Genomic DNA, 16,289 nt, shown 5'->3' with positions numbered 1-16,289 from the left:
AGTTATTGATATTTCTCCCGGCAATCTTGATTCCAGCTTGTGCTTCTTCCAGTCCAGCGTTTCTCATGATGTACTCTGCATATAAGTTAAATAAGCAGGGTGACAATATACAGCCTTGACGTACTCCTTTTCCTATTTGGAACTGGTCTGTTGTTCCATGTCCAGTTCTAACTGTTGCTTCCTGACCTGCATACAGATTTCTCAAGAGGCAGGACAGGTGGTCTGGTATTCCCATCTCTTTGAGAATTTCCCACAGTTCATTGTGATCCACACAGTCAAAGGCTTTGGCATAGTCAATAAAGCAGAAATAGATCTTTTTCTGGAACTCTTTTGCTTTTTCCATGATCCAGCAGATGTTGGCAATTTGATCTCTGGTTCCTCTGCCTTTTCTAAAACCAGCTTGAACATCAGGAAGTTCACAGTTCACATATTGCTGAAGCCTGGCTTGGAGAATTTTGAGCATTACTTTACTAGCATGTGAGATGAGTGCAATTGTGCAGTAGTTTGAGCATTCTTGGGCATTGCCTTTCTTTGGGATTGAGAATATATTACTGTGGATATTATTACGGGAGTCCAATACTGTGTAGATAGAAGCGATGGTTCGAAAATGGGCACGTGTCAATGGGTGGTCTTCTCCAGGGTTTTCTTTTTAGAGGGTCTGATTTGAAGGGAGAGGTAAATCCTTACAGGGCCTGTCTTCTCCAGTGGATTGACATTCTGGAAAAAGCACCTCTCTGACTCTAGGCTGCTCACTCTAGAGTGACCACAGAGAGGATACCACACAGGAACACTGATCTTAAACTCTGGTAAGATTGTCACTGAGTATATTAGCCAGAAAACACAGTACTTCAAAACATGCTAGAAGACCGGGCTTATTGGATGCACTAGGAAAACTGATGTCAGTGCTGTTCTTTTTTTTGCGGGGAGGTGGCGGGCGAAGGGGGCGTTCATGTAGCACATGGAATCTTAGTTCGCTAAGCAGGGATCAAATCTGCTTTCTTTGCATTGGAAGCATGACGTTGAACCATTGGACCATGGAGGGAGTCCCTAATGTGAGTGCTTTTTAAGAGGAGAATGGTTTAGTGAGAAGTACAAGATTTTTTTTTTTTTAAGGTTTTTTGAATGAAGATCCACACCTAAGGAGTAAGCAGAGGTTTCGTTTTATCCCCCTTGAGCCTTGTTTATTGTTGCTTTTATGTTTACTGTAGGAACAAATACTTGAAAGTATAAGCAGGAATCAAAATTACTCATAAATTCACTACTTGGACTGGTGGCAGCACTTGGAGTATTTTTCTCTTGGGTATTTCTCTCGTGCTATGCGTGTTTTTAGAATTGCAAGAAATAGCCTTAATTGTAATATCAGCTATGTTTAATGGCCAGCTGCTGTTTGACAGACCAATGCACGTGAAAATGGTAAGTTAATAGGATCTTTTATTTATTTATTGGCTGTGCTGGATCTTTGTTGCCGCACACTGACTTTCTCTAGTTGCTGGGAGTGAGGGCTACTCTCTAGTTGTGGGCCACAGGCCTTTTCATTGCAGTGACTTCTCTTATTGTGTAGCACAGGCTCTAGGGCACATGGGCTTCAGTAGTTGTGGTTCATGGGCTGAGTTGCTCCGTGGCATGTGGAATCTTCCTGGACCAGGGGTTGAATCTGTGTCCCCTGCATTGAAAGGTGGATTCTTAACTATTGGACCACCAGGGAATTCCAAGGATCTCTTTAATATACTCAAATAAGGTTAGCAAAAACATGGGATTATTTAAGAGTGTACATGCACATAGCCATTCTGCTCTATTTATGGATCAGTCTGAGTCAGAGTCTGCAGTATGTTGAGCAAATTTATGACAGAAATAACCAATAACTTTTGCTCATGCAGCTCTTCAGATATTTTTTCCTTTGCATGATCAGGAGTCACTTGAGTATCCTGTATCCTGCTTGAGCAAATGGTTGGTTTCAGAGAATGGTTGTATACATAGGTTTCAATTTTCAGAGTATTAAAAGTATGTTTGGTTAGCATCCTATCTGTTGTAAACATAATGAAGTCTGATTCAGAAAGCCTTTAAAGTTCTTTTGGAGCATTTTAGTATAAACATTACCCCAGCTGTGGCTGTGCCAAAGATGCCAAAGATAACAGTATTAATGATTAATACAGGCATGACTGGAACGTGCTGAGGGTCATCTAGTTAGGACTGAAGGTCAGGAAGAAAACAGAAGAAACTATTAAGGATTTGTTTTGTTCCTTTAAGCGTTCAGTTTAGTTTTTTGAATAGATAATTGCTTCACATGATTCACCTGATAACTCAGTTGGTAAAGAATCCACCTGCAATGCAGGAGACCCCGGTTCAATTCCTGGGTTGGGAAGATCTGCTGGAGAGGGGATAGGCTACCCACTCCAGTGTTTTTGGGCTTCCCTTGTGGCTCAGCTGGTAAAGAATCCACCTGCAATGCGGGAGACCTGGGTTCCATCCCTGGCTTGGGAAGACCCCCTAGAGAAGGGAAAGGCTGCCCACTTGTATTCTGGCCTAGAGAATTCCATGGACAGTCCATGGGGTCACCAAGAGTTGGACACAACTGAGCGACTTTCACTTTCATGTGATTCAAAAGTCAGAACACATGAAAAGTTGAGTGTGAGAGTCTTTCTCTTACTTTGTGTCCAGGTCCCATTCTTCCTCCACAGTGACGTGAACGTTTATTTTTTATCTTTCCCCCTTTACATGAAAGATCGCAACTCTCCCGTATTCTTTTTTTTCCCCCATATTCTTTTATTTATACTTGGCATGTTCTTCCGTGGCATGGGTGTATCATCATGTCTCTGATCTGTCCTCTGTTGATAGGAATTGTTTCCAGCTTTTGCTGATGCTGGCAGTGCTGCAGGGAATACTGAGATTTATTCACTTTCTCTTTCAGGATGAGAGGGCCTTACCAAAGGGAGATTTTTTCCCTCCTGAGCGTCCACAACAACTTCCCCGTAAGTGTCTCAATTATTATAGCTACGATTTTGAATTTAACATATTCTAACCAGAAAATTACAATTACATTTGAACTTGGGCTGTCAGTCTGCAGTTATCTAGACTGTTCTTGAGCAAAACATTCAAAAAGATTGTTTTCCTTATAAATTTTTTTGGGGTGAAAAATAAGCAGAGAGACAATATAGGAAGGGTTGTTAGGATTACATTGCGGTGAGGCAGGCAGCCCAGGACACAGAAGGTGTAGCTGGGAAGAAACAAACTGCAAAAAAAAATGAAAGCCAGCTTGCACTTGGGTTCAGAAGAGATTGGTTATTACAATATGGCCTAGCAGTCCCACTCTTAGGTGTACACTACAAGAGAGCTGAAACCTTGTACCCACACAGAAACCTGTACACAGATATTCACGACTGCATGGTTTCAGCTGATGAATGGGTAAATAAAACCTGGTAAATCTATACAGTGGACTATTAGTCAGCTGTAAAAAAGAAACAAAGTACTGGTAACATGCTACAGTATGGATGAATTTGATTCTGTCTATTGGAAATGTCTAGAATAAGCGAGTTCATAAGACAGGTGGATTGTGATTGCCAGGGCCTGGAGAAAGGGTGAAGTTTATGGTGTGTGAAGTATAACAGTCAGAATTTTTATATAGGGTTATTTGTGACATCCAGGTGAAAGTCCATCCTGGGGCAGGGAAGAGCGAGTAATAGTGAAGTCATCCTGGGTGAGCCCACAGAAGGGCAGGGAGCCTGAGCACAGGGAGCAGTGGAGGGGAGGTTTGTGGTGGCCTGAGGGGCTGTGTGTCAGCAGTGCAGGCAGGGCTGGCCTGTGGGAGGCAGACTGAGGCTTGGGATAGGGCCAGACCAGCTGGTGTCTGTGAGAGAGGACTTTTCCTCACGTGAGGCTGTGGGGTTGAGGTGTTTGGAGGGCCGGCCAGGGCCACCTCCTGTCTGGAGCAGTGGCTCATGCCTAATGCTTAGCCGTCAGAGGTTGAATTGAATGGGAGCCTAGACTAGCATACTAATTCTTGTTTGCAGTTTAGGATTATAGAAGCATAGTAGAGACAGATGTTTGAGGGGAAGTCCATGGTTTCACGAATATAAGATGGGTAATCTGTTGAAAGTTAGCATTATTTAGAGATGGACCCCATTTCCTTGTCATAATCTGTGTGGTCTCTTACGGTAATTACCAGGAACAGGGTGCTGGCTCTTGCTGATTTTGTGCCTAGAGGAGGAGGTGAGGGCTGCTTGGCAGCCAGACTGGCACCCTGGGCTCCAGGGAGCCCATTATCTGTGGCTTTTGGTTTCCCCAGAAAATCTCAGGTTGACTTCAGTGCTTTGGGGAGTAAGTAACCTTGGTGAGCTCTTGCTGCTGTTTATGTGCGGTTTCAGAACACGGTTTTTATCAAATTAAAAATTGGAGAACTGTTGTTTTTTTGTTTTGTCAATGTTGTTTTTTTTTTTAAGTGAACTTTGTTCCTATTTTTAAAAATCTCACCTGGTCTTAGCCTCCAAGCCATAATCACCCAGAGCATTGCAAGTATCATACACTCTGAGGCCTCGTTGGCTGTTTTGAGATCGGCCTGTATTCTGTGGGTAGGGTGCAGTCCTTGGCTCAGGAAGCTTTCTGGGTACTAGATGGGTTCCTTGGATACACTAGCTTCATTACTCAAACCACCTGCAGCAGAGTCAGAATAGCCTAAGCCCAATGTGTTAATTGGCTGGTTTATCACATTGTTTTTTCCGGAGAAAAGTCCTTTGGGTCACCAGGTTGAGAGATGAGGGTTGGGCGTATTTGTGCTGCTTTCTTTGTGAGGTCTCCAGTTGCCTTTTCTGATTAAACATTTCTCATTTCACTATTCAGGGAAACAAGTAGGTGCTCACAACTTGTCACTGTGTGGGTTGTTGTTCACAGATCTTCTCTGTAGTTCTCATGTGAACTGATTTTTAGTTGTGCTCGTTTTATATAGATCACACATTCTAGTCCCTGTTGTTTTAGGAGAGCTTATGCCTTTAAAGAGAGAGCTCCCAAATGCATCAGTGTTGAATCATGGATTAGGCCCTGGATTTGGTGGTGCAGATGGGCGGTGGGGCGAGTGTAACAGCTACTACACAGTAAACAAAGGGTCTTTTTAACTTTTAGGGTCAGGGCTTCCTAAGGAAGTAGAATCAATACTCTGACTTTCTCATTTCCTTTCAGATGGACTTGGTGGTATTGGCATGGGGTTAGGACCAGGAGGGCAGCCTATTGATGCCAACCATTTGAATAAAGGCATTGGAATGGGCAACCTGGGACCTGCAGGTGAGAAGTACAGTGTGCCTCTTGACTGGGGATTTCTGGGGAAGTTAAAGTTATCTTAATAATTTTTGGGATAATTGGACATTGAGTAGTTCAAGTGGAATGAGGCTCATATTGGGACAAAATTAATTCCTTCCTTATTTATCTTTGATGCATTTTAATTGGGCTTCCCTGGTGACTGAGACGGTAAAGAATCTGCCTGCAGTGCAGGAGGCATGGGTTCAATCCCTGGGTCGGGAAGATTCCTGGAGAAGGAAATGGCAGCCCACTCCAGTATTCTTGCCTAAAGAATTCCATGGACAGAGGAGCCTAGAGGGTCACAAGAAGTCAGACACGACTGAGCGACTAACTAACGTTTTGATTAAGGCAGTATTTTGCATTTTTACCAAGTGAATACTTTCGTGCTTTGCATTTTATCCTCACAAGTCCTTCTGAGCTGAGATACTCAGTTAAGCCTTTGGATAAGAGGAGGCAAGCCAGAGAGATGGTCTTGCTCAAGGTCACACTATCAGTTAGTGACAGAAATTCCTGATCTTGGGACCACCTCACTGCCACCATCTATCACCCAGATGCCTGTGGGCTGTCCCCTGGTGTTTACAGGGCTTCTTGAGGCAGGGGCATTGTCGGATGTAGAAAGACATGGAGGGCCTCGTCGCATGACTACATAGGCTCTCCTAGGCCTGTTTAAGAAGAAAAGCAATAGCTAACGATTAAAGCTTTGACATGTAGAATGAACTTTAAACTTCACTTTTTGGTGTTTTTGTGCAATGAGGCATTCATATCATTTAAACATACTGTGTTTTTATGGCCTCAGACTTATGTCTTGCTTGCAGTTCTTTGAATTGCAAGATGGATACTCTCAACCCTGCTACCGTCAGTTCTGCTTTTCCTTTGTCTCCCTCCCAGATTAAGCTCTGGGGCTGAAGAAAGGGTTTCAGGTGGCTTTACTGATCTGAACACCACATCCCCTGACCTGACACCTCAGAGGAGAGTCTGGGGTTGAGGAGAGGGAAGCCTCAGTGTTTTTAGGAACTGCTCTTAGAGAATTTTACCTTTAAAGGAGATTTTAAAATGTACTTCTGTTCCCTGAAGTAAGCTTCTAAAAAGTGAATGTGCCCTACTCTCTTCCTAAAACTTAACATTTCATGTCTAACTTGGTCATTTAGTGAAACTGTATGAACACTATCGAATTTTGAGTCACAGGATGATTATTTAGTTAAAGGCATAAGTTGCTTTCTTGGGATGTACTAGTTTGTCAGTTGAAATGGAAGAGCCCCTACCCCATTTTTTTTTCCCCCTTGACAAACTATATTTGGAGTCAGGGATATTTTTTGCTGTTTGGAATTTCTTGTGCTTTTTAAGTTCAAACATTACGGCTTTGACATAATTTTAGTTTGCATTGACTTTTTCTTTTTAAGGAATGGGAATGGAAGGCATAGGATTTGGAATAAATAAAATGGGAGGTAAGACAACTCAAATGAAGTATGAATGTAACTACTTTTAGGTATGGTTTCCCCTCTTTTCTTCCCTTTTGCTTTTCTCTTAAGCCCTGCATGAAATTTTCACTTGGGTTTCCAAACAGTTTAAGTCTAGAGATTACTTTTACCCATTGATCCTTCTATTGGGCGACTTGGCTTTTGGTTCTGGCTTTCTCACTGACTAGCTCTGTGACCTTGGGCAAGTCACTCCATCTCTCTGGGTCTCTCTTTGCTTGTCTGTTCATTGACTGGATTGGATCAGATCAGCCTTTTGAAGATAGTGATTTTTAAGTAAGGGCTCTAGCCTTTTTTCTCCAAAAGCCCTTAAGACTTGGTAAGTTTTTGGCAGCACATGCCCTAGGTGAAACTTGTGAAAACATTTTCTATTCCTGTTCACTTTGAGTCTTGTTAGGCTGCTGCTAAAATGTAAATATGTCTCTTTCAGGCATGGAAGGACCCTTTGGTGGTGGTATGGAAAACATGGGTCGATTTGGATCTGGGATGAACATGGGCAGAATAAACGGTAAGCTCTGTGTGCCTACCTACCCTTTCCTGTCTGTTGGCTCTAGGTGACCTTTAGGCAGCAGACTGATTTTTAATAAGTGATTTCACCCTCCCACTTTTGTGCTGAATCTGATAACTTTGAATTGCCTTAAATAGTTTGTATTCCAGAAGCTAGATTTAATGGTAGGCAAGTGTTCATTCTCTTAGTTACTAAACTCTTGAGGTTTTCTGTTTCAGATCTTCCCGGTAATTGTCCAATAAAACTTTAAAAACTTTAAAGCATTCCTGTGGCCTCCAGCACTTGTCTCCCCTAGAGTGCTGGACTGGGTGAGGCTTGATCATCTGCTCTGATGTCTGCAGATTGGGAGTGGATGCAGCATTTGTTTAATTTTGTATTTATATCATGTGAAATTTGGTGTACTACTGTTTAAATCTTACAGGCCTCCCATCTTAATAACTGAGACATAGTTATGTCAAGTATAATGATAAAACTGTTATTTCATTTAGTTCTTGTAAGAACCATATGATGTGTAGGTACTGTTATCCCCATTTCATTGGAAATTGAGGCCCAGAGTGACTTGCCTAAGGTCACATGGCTAGTAATGATGGAATGTGGACCCAGGCTGTCTGACTCCAGAGCTTGGCTCTTAATCTGAGATCCTGCCTTTTAGAATTGTCTCCAACATAGACACCACTCCCTCCCACCCTGTCCTTCCCCCAAATAGGGCTATAGAGGGCCATGAAGATCTTGCTGCTTTTGAGAGTCTTTCTGAAATCCTCTGTGACCCACAGCTGTGGGAATGCTGCTGTTTTACTAACTTTTGTGGAATGAGAAGTTATTAAGAATTTGGGGCTGGAGGGTTTTTTTGTTTTTTTGTTTTTTTTTTTTAACTTTTAAAATTGAAGTATAGTTGATTTACAATGTTTTGTTAATTTCTGCTATACAGCAAAGTAACTCAGTTATTATACACGTAAGGATTTCGGTTTAAATGTTTCTTTGCTGGTCTGTGTAACATACCATGTGAAGACTGTATAGAGCAAGTAAGAACCTTACTAGGATAGATAGTAACTATCAAACTGGAAAGACAGATTCCTGTTGAATAAGCTGCCCTTCTTCTTCATGGAGTACCTTGTTCTAGATGATGATAAAAAGATTTAGGAAGAATAATAAGAAATGAAGGAACAGAGGTTTGTGTTTCCAGTGTACTTTCAGGCTTGTCTTTAGCTCATGTGTGCATGGGATTTTTAATAAAAAGTAAGAATTGGAGAAGTCTGGCTTGATGAAGTATTTGCTCAGAGCAGATGAACCATTAAAAAGGAGATTTGGGTTGTTGCTCTGAGGAGTGGAGTGATATGATTTAGAAGTTGATGGAAATGAGGGTGGGCCTATGCTGAGCCATGGGGACTAAGTCTTGGGAAACCTGGCCAATGGAATTCAGCAGTTACGCTTGTGAGCCTGGTGATTCAAGGTTCCAAGTTCTGAGTGTCTTGAAGAGCCATAGTGGAGGATGTGTTGTTGCTCTTGTGTTCTTGGATGTTCCCAGATCCAGACTCGGAGTCGTCCTCCTCCATCCTCTGCAGCAGAGAGTTGGAGGTTTCCTGCATTGGAGCTGTTTTGAGATTTGAGTTGAATTGGCTTCAGAGCCCTTGGGCGCTGGGTCCAAGGAAGGTTTCAGTCACTGGAGAAGTTAATAAAGATGTGTCAGATTTAACTCTTAATGTTTAGTTGATGATCATGATGCCATCCCATTATGGTCACGGGTGCTGACATTAGACTGTTAGAGATCAGATTCTCAGGGCCAGTCAACCAGCCAGTGAGGGTCAAATCTTAGGATACATACAAACATTTTTTTATGGGAAGGTCATTACATATCAAGCAGTGATTGGTTTGATGCAGTATTTGACAGTGAAACTTCTTTCTCTGACTCTTGCTCTCCTTTTTGTGTTGGGGAGAGTACCTTGGAGTTTGTATAGTGCTCCCTGTGCTTGGGAAGATAAGTTCTGAGGCCTTTGCCAACACGTTAATGCCTGCATATGATTTCTTTGTTGGGGGATGTTGCCTTCTTCATGGGCTTATGATAAGGATTAAAGGTGCACGGCAGAGCTCCCATCCGTTACCACTCTGGGATTTCTGTTCTGCCTACCATACACAGGCTTGCTTGAGTTAGATGTATTTCTAGCAGATAGCGAGCCACCAACCTGTGACGCTCAGTGGGGTGGATTCAAATTGTGACTGAAGTCCACTGCTGTTATCTGCTGTATCTTATTAATTCATAATGCTGGCCTGCTTCCATGTTTATAAATACGTAATGCATTCATTTGCTTCATTGAAAGTATAGGGGCTCCAGCTGCATTTTTGATAATTGTGCAATAGAAAGCATCCATTATATAGCACCTGTACACCTCATGTTTCTCAGGAGCAAATTAATAAACCAGATTTTCCAAGGACCTTTCAATATGGAAAGGAGACAGTGTGATGCACACTCTGTCTTGCTTTAGAGGAATGTACAAGGGAAGAAGTAGTGAATGACAGGAATCCTGAAAGGGTTTCTCAAACAGGTGACAGCAGTGGCAGGGCTTTTCCCGCACAGGAGCTAAGACCTTTGTTTCTAGAAGACGTTGTGAAAAAATAATAAGTATTCCTGCAGTCAGTGTAGAAGAATGAAGTTCCCAAACCCCATTATATAGATCAAACTGCTCCAGTTATTGGAAGAGCAGTTGTGTTGTCTGTCCACAGGTGTCTTTCTGTTCTTGTGCTGGTGACTGGACCGTGGACTTCTGTGTTGGATTTAGGTTCCAGCCTTTGCCTCCCTCTTTATGGAGCATATGACATCGGTCAGTTTCTCAGTCATTGAGCCTCACTTTGGGGCCAGTAGTGGTGGAGGGTGATGCAGGTGTGCAGGCTGGTTATGAGGAGTCCATGAAATCATAGCACATGTAAAGGCCCTGGGCTGGGCAAGCATGAGGGGGTGCCCCAGAGCGGGTAGCTGCTGCTGCTGCTGTGTGTAACCTGGGCAGGCTCTCCTGTAGTCTTCCCACGCCAGCTACTGCGGGAGTGGGTGCTCAGTGCACTCTCTGTGTGATTGTGATGTAAGCGGAAGTTACATCTCAGTGGACTGAAGGTAGGGTATTTTCAGGGATTCATTTGTGGTGACTTGCTTTTTTAAGGAATAGAGGATGAATACTGGTTTCCTGTAGAAAACTAAACGTGCTGACTTGCTGGTAGTTGTTGTGTATCTATAGTTTTGGGGTTTAATGTCTAAAACATAATGGCATTCCTGGAAAGGCCGAGGGTAATGTTTTTCTCCACAGAGATGGAGCGTGGCAGGGGTGGAGGATTTGAGAGAGACTTTGCCAGAAAGCAGATGGGAATGTCTTGAAGCTTTGGAGAGCCCCTTGGCAGAGGAATGGGTAAGAAGGCCCCATGGACCCCATGTGGGCAGGGTCAACCCTCCAGGGGTGCAGGCTCACCCTGATATTGGGAGGTTCTTAGGCAAGTCAGCTATTTTTCTGAAGGCTTTTAAAAAATTGTATGTTTTCTAGACCTGATACAAACTTTTGGTCCTTGAATTTTTTATTGATAGCAGCAGCAGCACTATTATTGTTTTAGTCTTTTCAAATGGCTGCTTTTTTCACATTGGTATAAGGTGTTTTCTTGCTGCAGAGTTAAGACTGCTGTATTTATGTGAGGTTGTGGCTCTCTAGTCATGGGGAAGATTGTCAAGGCTCAGCGGGGGTGTGAGTCTCCTTAGTCCAGTGGCCTGTAGGGTTCCAGTTGAATGAGGGTGTGCTTGCTCTTGCATGTGAAAGAGCTCTTGGTGAACCAGGGAAGTTTCCTAATGTTGGAAGACTTTGAGTACTGGGTCCATCTAAATGTAGTTTTGGTTAGTTTGCAGAGCAGTATATTCTTTACTTTTCCATAGTTGGTTTCCCCTGTTTTGAGCTTAGATGTTTCTAAGAATTTGTCAGCCTAATTCTTCTCTGTTAATTAGCGTGGAACAAGGAGATTGGCGATTCATGGGCTCTAGAGTTTGTTTCTCTCAGGAGATTTAGAACGTGGATAACTCCCCCCCGCCACACACATGCCCCCTTTCCCCATCTTCACTGGCACATCATCCTGAGCAGATAGGCGGCTGCTAGGTCCTAGCCTCAGAGTGCTCAGCCTCTGTCTCTGTGGGACACCTTGGGCTAGGTGTGAGAATTGTAAGCTTTTTATGTCTAGTTTGTGTGAGCTGAGCTGTATTCTTAGAATTTATGAAGGCCCTAGAAAATTTGTCATCAGTGAGACAGGGTTCAACATTCTGCAGCTTATCTCCAGGAACCCAGTCTTCTGTGTTTACGTCATGAAAATCAGGAATTATTAAGAACTGTTTCTTTCAGAGTAGCCGGTTGAACTTTGGTTCATTTACCCCCCTGACCGTGGTTAGGAAAGTTGAGTGACTTTTCTTGTATCGACATTGACTGGTAGTCAAGATTTTTTTCCTGGCTTGCTTGTTATGACTGTTGCTTTATTCTAGATTGAGCTTTAGAATTTGGGGGTAAGGGATTAGGTCAGTTACAAGTTTCTTGTTGCCATAACTGTCTTTGTTTTTGTGTCTTGGAATGGTGGGATATTAAAAAAATTAGTTATTGTCGTTTGACTGCAAATACTAATTTGTAGATGAGAACAAAATGGCACATGACTTTGCTCCCTCAGGCACTTTCTCCTGCTCTTGAGCCTTGATCCTTTGCTGCTCTGGGTACCTCTCAGCTCTGACGAGGCTGTCAGCTTTGCCCCAGGTCCTGTGGTGGCCCAGGAAGGAGGTGGCCTGCTGAGGTCCTCTTGTGTGGTGCCAGGAAACTTGTCCTCTCCCGACCTGAATACAGAACGGCCACTGCCGGCCTCGGTCTCTCCTGCTCCTCTGGGCCTTCTCTCTGATTGAGACCGCATCCTGTTTGTCCTGAGCCTTCCCACAGTGGCCATAGCAACAGTAAAGAGCTTTTGTTCTCTTGCTTCTTAGGATCAGACCCAAGTTAGCAAAACGGTCTTTGTAACAAAGCAAATTTTGAAGTCAGGTTTTCAGAGGAGTTGCCTGGGTGGTTTTTCAGATTCAGTTTCTGGCCTTGTATTCCTGTGTGGCTTATTCGACAGGTCATTTTGGTGTGCCATTCGGTGTCCCTTCCTGTCAAGGCAGTAGATCTCTACCTCTCTGTACGGACAGCTGTACTTTGTACTGCAGGGACGTAGATGGATCCTTGACCTTGAAGAGTGTGCTGTCACCTAGGAGTAATGCTAAGAGTGGCTCAGGGCAGCGCCACAGGTCAACTCGGAGAAGTGACCTAATTGAGGGAGCCGTGGAGATGCTGGCTCCTGGGCTCTTGGCAACCATGTGAGCACCACACAAAGGCTCTTGTTTTCTCTGTGTTAGGATTTATAAAAGCACCACTCTAGTTGACTGGTAGAAGTAGTGGGGGTGCAGGAAGATGATGCAGTAACTGCAGGGCACGCTGGAGGGCTGGGTTTCAGCATGGTAGAAGGGTCCATGCCCATAGAGAGGGCTGACAGAGTCAGTTGCAGAGGCTTGGAGGTGTTGGTCTACCTTGGATGGGAAGAACAGATTAAAATTGAGAGTCAGAGCAGAGAGGCCTGTGAATGCCCTTTGTGAAAATAATTTGGTCTTTCTCTTCAAATCAGCAGTGGGCCGACTGCGAAGTCTTTTGCAGGGAATGGTTTGATCCATGTGATATTATAGGAACTAAACCACAGGCCTGGGCATACAGAGCAGGCTCCCAGGCGTCATGCAAGAGTAAGCCCTGGTCTTGCTTGCAGGTGGGAGGTCTGCTTCTTGGTGTACCTTCCCGCCCCCTTCCTTTAGCAGGTAATTGTAACACTTAAAACAGCTGCAGGGCGAGGGTTCAGTCTCCTCGTCACAATATGAGATGTGTTGTATGGCTGTTGTCCATGTTGTTTAGTACTCTTCAAGACCAGTGAGAGGGTGGGGACAGGTCTCTCTTACATAATGAAAGACCCAGAAGAAACTGAAACGCTAACACTAGCTTAAAATAGGTTTTTCTGAACCGCCAGCAAGCAAGCAGCAGTATTGCTGTTTTGGACAGCTGAGCATATTGGGGTTTGTTCGCCTGCGGTGGCGTCCTTCACTTGGTCACCATCACATGTAGCTCCCTCCACGCAGGGCTGGTGGGCTCAGTTGGCTACCGCCTTGCCTGGCCTGGCTTGTGGACTGGGACGAACTTCCAGCACTGCACAAGGTTACTGCTGGTTTTTATGGTTTGGGCTCTCAGTGTAGCTACAGCAGTTTGTTGAAGAGTACCTGTGAGGGGTTGACTGGAAATGGGCGGGTGAGTGCGCTCTTCAGTCTGCGAGTCCTGAGGGTCTGGACCGGCTTTAGAAAACTGGGCTGCTGGCCCCCTGTTCCTGCTGTGACTTACCGAGTTCAGCTCACGGGTGCCTCTTTCCAGAGGCCCTCCCGAGCAGGCCTGGGCCTGGAGCTCCATGGGCCCTGCCATCTGACCCGTCGTCAGGACTCTTGCAGCTTCCCAGTAAAATGACCTTGTCTGTGTGTGTGTTTCTCAACCCCTCCCCCTTTCCTTTTTTAATTAGTAGTAGTCCTGCTCTGGAATCTGTGATAAATTTCTATTTCCACAGAGGAATTTGGCTAATTTTTTTTTCTTCCTGATTTCCTTAGAAATCCTAAGTAATGCCCTGAAGAGAGGAGAGATCATTGCAAAGCAGGGAGGAGGTAGGAAACGCTTAGTTTTGATGTTTTGATGTTTAGAATAGGCTTGTGTTACTGGGGGTAGTAGAGTGTAGTGCTGAAAGCATGGGCTCAAAAATAGACTGCCTGGGGTGGGGAACCAGCTCTGCCTTCTCTTAGCTGTGTGACACTTGGCAAGTTACTGAACTTCTCTGTTTTTCATGCTGTAAAATGGGGCTATCATGGTACCTACCTCATAGGGTTGGTCTGTAAAGGAAATGAGTTAACGTGTACACTTTTACCATTGTCAGAATGTCCATGTGATTTGGGGACTTACTTGTTTCTAGTGTAAAATTGCAAATTGCTAAAAGTAAATATCTTAACCTGATTATAAAAGTGTACACCACCTAATCATAACAAATGGACTGTATACATGTACTCAAATTCAGAAAATTATGAAGAACGTAAATACCTGAAATCTCACTGCCCAGTGATGAATGCTATAAATATTTTGAAATACATTCTTGCATTAGTACACCTTTTTTGACGGGTACCTAAAACTAAATGTAGTTATTTGAGAAAAGGGGGGAAAAAAAGTTTTTGTTTTTTTTTTTCTTATGGCTCTGAGCATCTTGGCATGTCCTTGCTAACTCCAATTGCTGGAGTTACCCTGTGGTGGGCCGATTCTAGAATTCCATGTGGGTACTGTTTCTTCCTAGTTCTCTGCTGCTCTTGGCATCTAAAGTGTCACACTCATTTTTGATAATCATTTGGGTATGCTATCCAACCTCTCTAGACTTGTTAACATTTTTATAGTTTCTGAGATATTTTGGCTCTGAAAGTTTAATATACTTAAAATTATGTTTATATTTTGCCACTTGGTATGTTGTTACTCAGAGAAGAAAAGAGTCACCAAGAAGTGGCATGACTTGTGCACGGTCATGGGCTTGGTCAGTTAGAGAATCAAAGAATCTCCTCTTCTTGATTTGCATCCTGGCCTTGGCTACTTGATTCAGTAGTGGCAGGCTGGGTGCTCAGCTGCTCATTTTTCAGAGGCCGGTGGTGGTGGTGGTGGTGGTGGTGAAACTTGAATGAGAGGAACCCTTGGGCTTTGCATGTGGAAAAACTTGGTGGGCGGTGCCTTGGTGATGGAGCAGACCCTCCTCTCTAAAACTGCAGGTATCTCAGGGTCCCTGTGCCCTGCTGACCTGCCGTAGTTCAGTGTCCAGCTGAACCAGGAACCATGGCAGTGAGGGACTGATCCCAGGCCACTTCCAGAATCTTCTCTGCAGTGCCATCGGCTTTTTCTTTCAAAGCTGGCAGAGTTACACATGGCACAGTCAGGTGACGGTTTCCCTGACAGACAGAGTGAGGTTCATTGGAAGTGGCTGGCTGTGTTCATTCATAGATAAGGGTCTGTATTAGTGTTGATTTTGGTTTTATTTGTCTCTTCCTGATCACATGGCTGTGTAATAACTTCTGTATGCTGTGGAGGTGCTAAGGACATGCAGCCAAACTGGTTACCAGCAGGGGATTGTAGAGGACAGGTTGGGGGATGATAGAGCTTGTGAGCAATCCTAATTGTCACTATTTATATTCCATGTAAGCTGGTTGGGTGACCAGCTGAGTGTGGGGCTTCTGTCCCCCACCCCTATAAATGTCTTTTTGGGGGGGCACTGCAGAGTTCTCAGGAATTGATGTCTGTTGCTCACAAAGCTTGTCCCAAGTATCAGCACCCTCAAAGTGATGTGAAGGACATTGTTGATAAAAGTCCTCGGGTGGGTTTTCCCCCCTTTTAAATTTTTCTGTGGAAATTAACTGTGGCACCGAAGTAGGAAGAATGATGTACTCACTACCCAGCTTTTGAGGGTTATCTATGATAAATTATTGCTGAACCATGGTTGAGCTTGTAAACTGCCCAGGCCTCTGCACCCAGGGAGCCCTCCAGGCACAATGTGCACACAGGTCCTCAAGCCCCTGATATACACCTGTTCTGTGTCTCCGTTTTAGGTGGAAGCGGAGGCAGTGTCCCTGGAATTGAGAGGATGGGCCCTGGCATTGACCGCATCGGGGGGGCCGGCATGGAACGCATGGGCGCAGGCCTGGGCCACGGCATGGATCGTGTGGGCTCCGAGATTGAGCGCATGGGCCTGGTCATGGACCGCATGGGCTCCGTCGAGCGCATGGGCTCTGGCATCGAGCGCATGGGCCCCCTGGGCCTCGACCACATGGCCTCCAGCATCGAGCGCATGGGCCAGACCATGGAGCGCATCGGCTCTGGCGTGGAGCGCATGGGTGCCGGCATGGGCTTTGGCCTCGAGCGAATGGCCGCACCCATTGACCG

General features: G+C 44.5%; 1 protein-coding gene across 3 annotated transcripts in view; it reads left to right on the top strand.

Annotated features, from left to right (window-relative positions):
* HNRNPM (heterogeneous nuclear ribonucleoprotein M) overlaps positions 1–16,289 on the top strand; it is a 31,523-nt gene that overhangs the window by 12,000 nt on the left and 3,234 nt on the right. For 2 of the 3 annotated variants that reach the window (XM_010828263.1, XM_010828262.1), the window contains 7 exons: positions 1,364–1,413; positions 2,909–2,969; positions 5,170–5,271; positions 6,687–6,731; positions 7,192–7,269; positions 13,937–13,990; positions 15,956–16,289. In XM_010828263.1, the coding sequence (XP_010826565.1) occupies positions 1,364–1,413; positions 2,909–2,969; positions 5,170–5,271; positions 6,687–6,731; positions 7,192–7,269; positions 13,937–13,990; positions 15,956–16,289 (724 nt within the window). The remainder of the gene's footprint in view (positions 1–1,363; positions 1,414–2,908; positions 2,970–5,169; positions 5,272–6,686; positions 6,732–7,191; positions 7,270–13,936; positions 13,991–15,955) is intronic. The other variant, XM_010828264.1, reaches the window with a different exon arrangement.

This window comes from Bison bison, unplaced genomic scaffold, assembly GCF_000754665.1.
Source record: "Bison bison bison isolate TAMUID 2011002044 unplaced genomic scaffold, Bison_UMD1.0 scf7180017864492, whole genome shotgun sequence".
In the NCBI taxonomy this organism is placed as follows: Eukaryota; Metazoa; Chordata; class Mammalia; order Artiodactyla; family Bovidae; genus Bison; species Bison bison.
This window is presented reverse-complemented; position numbering and strand designations above follow the sequence as displayed.